Source organism: Limulus polyphemus, unplaced genomic scaffold (genome assembly GCF_000517525.1).
Source record: "Limulus polyphemus unplaced genomic scaffold, Limulus_polyphemus-2.1.2 Scaffold342, whole genome shotgun sequence".
Classification (NCBI taxonomy): Eukaryota; Metazoa; Arthropoda; class Merostomata; order Xiphosura; family Limulidae; genus Limulus; species Limulus polyphemus.
In genome coordinates this window covers 273,065-283,878 of record NW_013665952.1, presented here as the reverse complement: position 1 = coordinate 283,878, position 10,814 = coordinate 273,065, and the positions used below count along the sequence as shown (strand labels likewise).

At 36.0% G+C, this 10,814-nt stretch overlaps 1 protein-coding gene across 1 annotated transcript in view; it reads left to right on the top strand.

Moving 5' to 3' along the window:
* LOC106457528 (extracellular matrix-binding protein ebh-like) overlaps positions 1–7,410 on the top strand; it is a 12,422-nt gene extending 5,012 nt beyond the window's left edge. The window contains exons 4-5 of the mRNA XM_013916957.1: positions 3,296–3,439; positions 3,703–7,410. Of these exons, the coding sequence (XP_013772411.1) occupies positions 3,296–3,439; positions 3,703–7,410 (3,852 nt within the window). The remainder of the gene's footprint in view (positions 1–3,295; positions 3,440–3,702) is intronic.
* Positions 7,411–10,814: the final 3,404 nt, after the last annotated feature.

Sequence of the window (10,814 nt, the reverse complement as noted above, 5' to 3'; positions counted from 1 at the left end):
TTTACACATCTGCTTATAACCGTATTGTTATATTTTTTATTTTCCTTGAAATATTTGTCTAATTGGCATATTGCAAAGGCCCTGCATTGTGGGCAAAATGGTATGATAATCGCAGGTTGGTAACATGAATGACGACCTTGTATTGAGCACGAACAAGTGTCCGATTAACACTGGTAATTTTTCCGAACCGGTTTTAACCAAATATTACGTAAACACATTTACCTCATCTTGTTCGCGTTAAAATTAAAATAAATAAGCATATACGCTCTCTAAACCTAGTATTTGCGTTTAAAGCATAATGGCGAATTGAAAACAATCTTTTTTTTTTTTGTATGTGTACTTCTAATCCGGGAATATTGAGAAGACATTACTAGTTTGATATATTAAGTATTTACACAAACTTGGTTGACAGTTTCGCTTTGAAATAACTGAAGATAATTCAGTAAAACAATTTTTGAACGCAAAATTCACTAACATGTTTCGAGCTTGCATATTGTTCAATTTCAGAACCCGTTTACTTGTTCTTTCCCGTGTTCTTTCCAACTAAAAGAGGTAATGGGGGCAACAAAATACCAGCATGAGTTTACAATCCACTTATCACAAGACTTTAGTGAGGTACATGCAGGTGTCAGTGGGCGATAAGACCATGTCAAAGAGGGAGTGAATAAACACAGTCCTTCTTTGAAGCTTGTTTGTTTGTTTTGAATTTTCGCGCAAAGCTACACGAGGGCTATCTGCGCTAGCCGTCTCTAATTTAGGAGTGTGAGACTAGAGGAAAGGCAGCTAGTCATCACCACCCACCGCCCACTCTTGGGCTATTCTTTTACCAACGAATAGTGGGATTGACTGTCACATTATAACGCCCCCACGGCTGAAAGGGCGAGCATGTTTGGTGTGACGGGGATTCTTTGAAACACTTTTTAAAATTTCACTGCAGGTGACTGTAACTAAGTATGACCGCCTTCCACTAAGCCACAAACAAGTGGCACATGATTTTCGTGGCGACATTTTTACTTCTCGACCATCGCCCCGACCATCTGCGGCCTTACAACGCTATAAATCGGGTTTCGATACCCGTGGTGGGCAGAGCACAGATAGCCCATTGTGTAGCTTTGTGCTTAATCCCAAAATAAAAACAAAATAAGCCAATTCATGTTATAAATTTAAACTGTATTCTAATATCTCGGAACGTTTTGAAATATGAGAACTGACAAAAAAAAATCCTTATAACAGGTAAAAGTTTGATTTTGTTTTTCTTATCTATTTTAAAATCAAAGCTTTTGACTTCTTCGAGTCTTAATGTTTGTTTGTTTGTTACGGATTTCGCGCAAAGCTACACGAGGGCTATCTGCGCTAGCCGTCTCTAATTTAGGAGTGTGAGACTAGAGGAAAGGCAGTTAGTCAGCACCACCCACCGCCAGTACAAAGCTACATGATGGGCTATTTGTGCTGTGCCCACCACAAAGTAGCTAAACCAGGTTTTTAGCCGTATGAGCCCAGAGATTTTTTTTTGCTGAGCCGATAAAGTTAAAGAAAAAAAAAACTATATATCCTACTATAGTTAATTTTATGAAGTTTGATCAAACCCTCCACAAGTTAAAATCCTGAAAATTTGAAGATTTCCATAAGTAAAATTGTATTCGATTTGCATGCACAAAAATATAAAGATATTTACAATTGTGATAACAAAAATAAAAATCGTTGGGAAATAGAGAGGTCTTTGCCATCGACAAAGATAATTAATAAAGCGGCAATTTGGTATAACTTACACTTCCTCAATTTAATTGTAAGAGATCTCAAATTACGATTTTTACTCTGTAGAATGCGTCATTTCTATCCATGTGTAAATAACTATGAAACAATGTTCATGAGTGAACTAACGTCATAATGGAGTAAACCATAACCTATGGTGGCCGTGGCTTCTTGACACGTAAGGTTGAATATATATAATATAAGCAATACAACATGAATGTCAGGTAATGTGAAAAAGCCACTCATGTCGTCATTTAATACACCTTTTAAGATTTCATGTACTTTATTTAAGTAAATAAAAGGTTTGATACTGTTTAGAATATTTTTACGGTGTTTTTTTTTCTATAATCGTCTACGCTTCATTGATTGTTAAATGTGCAAAGTGAAGTTTTCTTAACTGTTACATATATGAACTGATACATACATAACTTCATTTTCCACAATACTAACATTCATTTGACGACCGTATATATTTAGAATAGCATTGCAGCGCAATTTCCATTCACTTTTTGTTTGTTTTGGAGCAAAGCCACATTGGGCTGATTGCTGTGTCCACCACGTGGAATCAAAGCCTAAATTTTAGCGTTGTATGCCCGTAAACGTACCACTGTCCCACCGGGGGACTCTATTGAAAAATGCTACGTCGTAAGGCTGTCATGTACAAAGCACACCACTCCTGCTTGCTTTTCATAATTCATCTAGTGTACGAGGACGACGGTTTCCCTCTGCCCGTTTCAACATTCTGATGTCACAGAAATCCATAGGCACTGTGTCTGGCAACTTGACTGGTATGTCTTTCTATAGAATGGCATTTATACCCGCTGCTTGAGATGTGTGAATGGATATGTTGTAGAAGCAATTTGTGTTACTTTCCAGTCGGAGATCCTTCCTGATTATTTTGATTATTCTTACCTGGGGCACGTATACGGCTTTTGCCACTAGCCCTTGTGTTCGTGGATTCTTATGTATTACAATACGACGAACTTTGCTTACCACGACTGGAGTACGACTTATTGCAAGTCTCTTTCTGGATGGACGTGGTACCCTAAGTTGATCCATATTCTTTTGTTTTCCAATGTCATTATGTACAAATAATATCCCCGTCTTGGAAATTCCAAATCCCTGATCTAAATATATCTTTATGAGCTGAATGTATGAATAGTTTGCGTTGGAAAAAGCTGTTGCAAACGATCAGTTTTCAGTGGCATCACAATAATTACGAACGTTAAATAGTGTCAAAATGTTGTTCTGAATAATCGGTTGTTGTTGTTACGTGGCTTGCTGTTTTTTTTTAATATAACATACTCAACCCTCTGTAGAAACATTGAAACCATAAGTAACAGTTATTTAGAGCTTTGAGATAATCTATAACGTGTTTAAAACCTTATATACAAAATGTTTGAAAAACAATGAAGCTACTAAAATCAAATGTTTAGTACGTGTATGCTTTAAACCATACTAAAATTTAGCTTGTAAAACCAACAATGTAAAGATACAATGCTTACTTATATTAGATAAACATGTGTACACATTTGTATTTCAGATCCATGCCAGGCGTAGACAGAATATACAAAAATTCCCACACTGGGCTCAAAGACAAACTCAAGTAGTTGGACAGACTCGACATCTCGCAGGTAGAGGGCATGGAAAACGTTTCCACGATCAGAAAGTTTCCACATCAAAAAAGGTTATTTAATAATATCTGAACTTCGAGTTGGTTGCTTGCAAATGTCTTAGTGCAACCAACGACCTGTTTCATCAAACTAGGCCTAATTTATATATCGATCAATAATACTTTCAAACCAATCAATGAATAGCTGTATAGTTTTATATACATTTATTTCATGTTACCTAGCTAGAATATACACGAAATAAATGCTCTGAATTGGAACATAAGTATTACCCCTGTTGTAATGTACATACAGCTAAAGCATCATTTGTTAATTCTAGAACACAGTATCGTTAGAAGAATCATCATACGAAAATCAGGAAGATAATGATTACAGTCAAGGAGGATATAGAAATCAAAGTGTTAATGGCTTATATACAAACGCCTACGTGTATAACTACTCTACAGATCCTCACGAATGCCCGCCATTCCATCAGTATCCCTCACACTTCCAGATTGTCGATATTCAAACCGGCAACCAATACGTGGTGCCTGAAAACCAGCATTCAACCACTGCACAATTAGGCTACGACAGTGCAAGTTCTCACGAAAGAAGCCATTTTGAAAAAAATGCCACTAGTAAAATAAAGTCAGTCTCTCATTCTGGTTCATTAAATCACTTTAAAAATCACTTGATTTCTGATTCAAGCAGACAAACTTACTTTGAAAATATGAAAAGATGCTACAGCTATGAGATACAAAATGCTCAATGTGATATCGAGAGCGAGAAACAGAAACAAGTAATAGAATATGTTAATTATTATACAGAGAACCCTGATAACGGCAAAACAAAGTCAGCTGCCATTTCTCATCCAAACTCATCTTCATCAAGTAACTACCCGAGTCTGAAAGCCGTTAATCAGCAGAAAATCTCTGAAAACATGGAGAGAAGCTACAGCAGAGAGACACATGGAAAAAAGCGAGAGGATAGTGAATCAACTAATTATTTCAAACAAGAGCAACAACAAATTCTAAAACAGCTCCGAGAAAGCGACTATCGTCATGAAATGCAAATAAATTATGGAATGACACATAAGCAAGAAGCCGGAGATTCAGGGCCTATAGATAATTCCACTAGCTCAGTAGACGAGTCTGGGAACGAAGGTGATTCGGAAACATCTCGAGAATCTCTAGACAATATTGTTATAAGGACTGGTCCTTTACAAACTAGTACACCGCAGAGATCACAGCCTTCTGAGACACATGGAAGTCAGGATTCGTCGAAAGTTTCAAGCAGTGATCATATAAATGAAGGAAAACCGCAAGAAAATAGTCTGAATATAGCTGACTCGAAAGAAGCTAGTATACTCACCAGACATCCTAATACTTCTGAAGGAGTATTTCAGGGAAAAGCACACTCTTATGATAAGCTGATAACTGGTGATCATGAACAAACCACTCTTAATTCTGTGTTTCGAACACTGTCAGTCGACGATCGTCGGATAAATAAGTTAGAAGAGTCTCAAATGCAATCCAAGAGTTCATTATTAAAAAATCTTTATAATGAAAAGGGGAAACCAAACAAAAATCGAACAGACCACTCTCAAGAAGAATCGGTTCCGATTACTGAACAGTTTACTGGCGTAGCTACAGTACAACAATTGCATTCTCAAGTTATGTTTGCCAAAGAATATTATATAAACGAAAAGAAAAGGTCTCAGGGGAAAATAAATGACAACACTGAGAAGAAACTATCAGTATCTAAAGACGAAGATACTACAATTATCCTGCCAGAAAAGTTGAAAGATCAAGAAATTCTTTCATCTGACACAGATAATAAGGTACAGTGTACAAAGTTTTATAAAGATATTATCATTGAATCTGAGCAGCGACTACTTTCAGAACATGAACAGGACTTTGACCCTAAGAGAAGATCGGAAATTGAATATAGGTCACAAGAAAGTAACAAAGTAAGCAATAAACCAATTGATGGATCTCAAGAGATTGTGATCTATTCAGAAAGAAAAAAAACAACAGAACAGGAACAGAAGTCTGAACACTGCGAAACAGCAGTTTCAGATGAAACAAACGCAAAAGAGTTGTTAAACAACCAAAAGGTTTCATTAAACAGAGAACTAATAGAAGAATCTGCGGATGACATAACCAACAATTTTGGACAACAAAATTTATCACATCAACCATTACGAACGGCTGAGACAACTAAGAAGAAAGATACAATCTTTATTAAGTCAGCTGAGAGGTTCCAGGAAGAATTGAACAATTACTTTGAACATAAATTCTTATCAGGCCAAAATCAAGATAATGATGATTCCGAAATACCATTAGTTGAAGTTAGACATGAATCCCAAAAGAATTCCCAAACAGAATATAAATCAATGGTACAAAATCAGGCAGGTCCATCCAAAACAGATCTAGTAAACCAGTTTATACGAGAAGAGGCAGGTCGATCAACAGCGGAAATAAGCATATATCTTGAACAGCAAAGGTTGGGAAAACAAAATCAGGACATTGGGAGTATAAGAACACCTTTAACTGAATATAATTCTGAATCTCGAGATATTCTACTCATGGAAAATGATGCATACAACAAAGAAGTTTTTCATACGTTACAGTATAATGAAAGTTTTGCTTCTTCTGGTCAAAATCAAAACTATAACTATACTGAGATATTAACATTGAATAATCTAAGCATTAAAGAAGCGTCACTCAGTCAAGAAGAACACGATAAAAAGCTTCACGAAAACATAGTAGCTTCTAATGAGCAAAGGACACCAATTCAACAAAATCTGGAGTCAAAGAAAAAACTAGAGATAAATGACAGATCTCGGAAAGAACCTGTATTTTATTCTAAAACGAAAACTCCATCCAACCTAAACAAGAGTTTTGAGAATGAAGGAAGTTTGCTTTTAAATAACGAACCTTACATTCGACATTTTTTACTGACAAGAGAGGAAATTGATGAAGAAGGACAGTCAGAAGTACATTACGTAGAATTATGTGTTGAACCTGAGAATTCCTTACTGTTAAGGGATGATCAATGTATTGAAAAAGAAACGTTGACAGATGATGACGTATTAGAAAACCATGATAAAGACGACAAAGAGAGGAATAAAATCCAAGAAGAGCTCGTAATCGGATCTGAAAAGAACCACGAAATACTTTCAGCAAATAAATCAGAGACTGAGAAGGAATCAATGTCAGGAGTGTTTGACAAAGACTCCACCAATCAGGAACCTAAAACTATAAGTGATACAAATATTCTTTGGGATATTTCAAACACAACTAACCAAGAAACAAAAGAGGAAGGAAATGAACTTATTACAGAATTGGCAAAAAAATATTCTGGGCTTAAAGAAAAGTACAATCCTAATACAACGCAGTTAATAGATATTCGTACAGAGGAACCTGGGGAAGGTGCTCCTATAAAGAAAAATAATATTATTGAGGAAAAGTATGCAGAACAATCCAACGAATTGTTAAATGAAAATAGCGAAAATATACTGGAGGAAAGGAATGAGGATGGTGCAAGCGTTACACAAGTCGACCACAACAAGGAAGAAAAACTGGGGTCGCTTAGAGAGTCTAAAAGTGGACCACAATACGAAAGTAACGTGCGGAAACAGTGGTCAGAGTATTTTTCACAAAATCTAAATAACTTACTAAATGAGTCTGGAACGAAAAATAATGAATCTTGCCAGGGGACATTTGAATATAAAACAGCGTCAGAAGAGAGGGGAAGTGGCTTTTATAAGACTAATGAAGAGGATAGTGTTGGTACCGTTGATAATGCAATAGAAAGTTTGGATTTTGGTTCACAGAGTGGTGATAATAATGAATTTTTGCAAACAGATGCCGCTGTCGCACACCAAAGTGTTAGAGTGAATGTTACCACACAAGATCGTAAATGTAACGCTTCAAAATGTGAAGTTGGAACAAAATATAGATCAACAAACCGTGAGCACCAGTCAAATGAAAATGCATCCATCATCGAAGAGTATGCTGATACAACTACTGATGATCAAGTCTAAAGTCGTCCCTACAATAGAAGGTATACATTAACTATTTGTTTAGGCTTAACAGTGTCACTACATCAAATTATTATTATTATTTTTTGTAGGCTCAATGTTCGTCATAATTATTTGAACTATTATTATTTAATTCCTAATCTAACAACCCATTTTTCAAAATCATGTTAACACTGTTCTTAATGCGTCATTTTTTTAGGTTTAACTTACCTGTTTTTAACATTTTTTTTTCGTAAAGCATGTAAAAAAACAATATAGATTTTATATAAGAAAAAATTGATTATTCGAATAAAGTGCAATAAAATAAAAGCCGTAACACTTCATGTACTGCCCTCTACTCACAAACTGAACATTTGTTTCAATAAACGTTGTGTGTAACACTTCATGTACTGGCCTGTTCTCACAAACTGAACATTTGTTTCAGTAAGATAAACTCGCGAAGTGTTGATTTTTCAATCTAAACTAGTCGGGAAAGTTTAGTGATGGCGTTGGTTATGTAGATGTTTGAAGAAAACCTGTAGAAAGAAAAATTCAGAAAATTGTATGGTACATTAAATCGTAAAAACTATATTACTTGAAAATAAAATATATGTTCTTATAAGTACCTATGGCTCAATACATAAAAGTAATAGAACAATTTAGTACAAGAACTTAAATTTAGGAGAAAATGAAATACAAGTTCTATAAATGTACTTTAGATTATGGTATTCACCTTACACTAGACCAAGTGATAAGGTTTTGTCGAAGAACGATCGTTCTGATAATTATTAATCATGTTTAGAACTACGTATTAAATGAGTATATCGTTGATCGGTAGCTTGTAATAAGAATTATAATAATTTACAACACATCTTTCTTTACTGGCCACATAAAGCTTATAGTAAGAAAATTGTAATAACAATTTAATCTCAGATTTTCCATGTTACTAGCCGCTGAGGCCTTTCGCTCAATATCAAGCCGTCTGGATTACAAGACACATACCATAGTTGAGATCAGGTTATGAGCATAAGGCTTGGTGAAGAACTCAGTACAATGTCCCGAAATGGCTTCTCCAAAACTACACAGAAGGCAGAAGCAGTCCACATAAAACTATTCAACTATTCAATAATTTATTCGACAATTGGTATCGGTTTGCGCAAAGAACATAATTACCAAAATCTAAGAGTGACCATTCTTGCAATGTTGTAAAACTCATGGAGAAGGTAGCCTCAAAAAGACTTGTGCAAGATTTGGAAGAGAGATATTTTCTTCCTATTAAAGTGAGAGCAACAAGACCGAAAAGATTTCCAACCTAAAGTGTTGGGGCACTCACACACAGCGTATCTGCTGGATTATTTGACCTTGATGTTACCTACAATCAGTGGATATTGACATCATGGCAACAAAACTAAAGGCTCTTGAAGTTTTGAACATTCTCATAGGCACTGTCAGTTGAAATCTGGCAAATGTAGATATGATTTTTTTTAATATCAGCTCTAGCTTAGCACAATGATCACTGCCTAGTGCTGTCTCTTCAATGTATACACAGATGATCTAGTTACTGTACTGGAATATCCCAGAATGACACCATATTCATATGTTGACGACATAATTGTAACAAGCAACATCTCAAACACGCCAGTAAAAGTGGTAGAAGGTCTGTAAAAAGTCAGAAAAAGCCTTTACTAGTAGACTATGGATAGCAAAAGTTTTATCTTACCAGATAAACCCTATTGAATGTGGGCTACCAAATCTCGCACACAACACACATTCTTTCTTTACATTGACAACCCTGTTGAATGTGGGCTATCAAATCTCGCACACACACACACACACATTCCTTCTTTACATTGACATATGCAGGCAAAAGAGTTCCACATAACACCTCGGTCACTTTTCTGGATGTTGTGATGAGCTGCAAATTGACAATGTCTGCGCATATTGATTATCCGAGAGAGTAATCAATAAAGAGCCTTACCCTTCTCAAATATGCTGCAGTCCAGGAAGTACAGCAGTGAAGCCTCATCAGTCTGATGAGAGCAAAAGTCTCGACCAGAATTAAGTATAGAATCAACTTGAAAGAGAGGGTAAACAAAGCGGTAATAAAGAGACCACAATTGGTCAATTCATGGATCGCTGAGTCCAAAAAAGATTTCCAGGAGATATGTTCACAGGAAAATATCAAAAGTATTAAGTGGGTCCAGGCAGATGGTATTAAGCTAGACACAATGAAGATTAGCAGTAAGATGAGGAAGGAACTGTTAGTACTAGCCAACACAGTCAAAGTCATGGATTAGATATTAGCAACAGATGACTCAGTCAATAAAGATGTGATTGCATGAGCAGGAACCGTGTGATGAGATGGATAATTAGTGTTAAATATGTTAGTGGTAGGGTGACCAAATGTCCCGGTTTTGCCGGGACTGTCCCGTTTTTTTGTTCTCTGGGCGTAGAAAATATCCAAGTTTTATAATAAAGACATCAAACTGTCAGTCACATGGAATTACGAATTTAATAAATAGGCCTACTTAACTTGCTCATTGTTGTAACACATAATCTCTTGACACCGGGCCCGACATGGCCAGGTGGTTAGGGAGCTCAATTCACAATCTGCAGGTCACGGTTTCGAATCCCCGTCCCACCAAACATGCTCGCCCTTTCAGCCGTGGGGGCGTTATAATGTGACGGTCAATCCCACTATTCGTTGGTAAAAGAGTTGGCGGTGGGTGGTGCTGACAAGCTGCCTTCCTTCTAGTTTTGCACTGCTAAATTAGGGACTGCTAGTGCAGATAGCCCTCGTGTAGCTTTGCGCGAACGTCAAAAAACAAACTCTTGCCACCAAACTCTCGAAAGTTCCATCTGTGCTTGGTGAGAAAACTAGGTCTGATTGTGGAGACAATTAAGGTAGTGCTCATCGTCAAAATATACTTTACACAGTCATGTACTGAACTATATGACTGTTTACTTAAAAAAACAAATCTTCACAAAAATATTTCTTAAAAAGTTTCAAAGTAATGCTAAAACCTAAAAAGTATTATCTTTGAAAACGTTATGGATTCCTAAATAAATCCAGATATGAAGTAGTCTAATTTAAGATGAATTGGATAAAGTGAATAGTTAAATGTTTCTTGGATGTATAATTGGTTAATTTTGCTCATTTGTTTTGTGTCTATAAGCAAAAAAGTAATTAAATTATTTCAAAAACAATGCCAGTGTTGATATATTTGGAAACATTGTGGAACAGTTTAATGCATTCAAAGTGAATTAAATATAAGTCAAATTATTTCAACTTTGTAATAACCATTTTGAAATTAGGGGCAAGGGCTGGTCTGTCCCGTTTTTTCGGTTTAGGAATCTGGTCATCCTAGTCAGTGGCAAAAAGTGAGTGATACAGTTCATTCAAATCAGAATGTGAAGTATACAAGGAT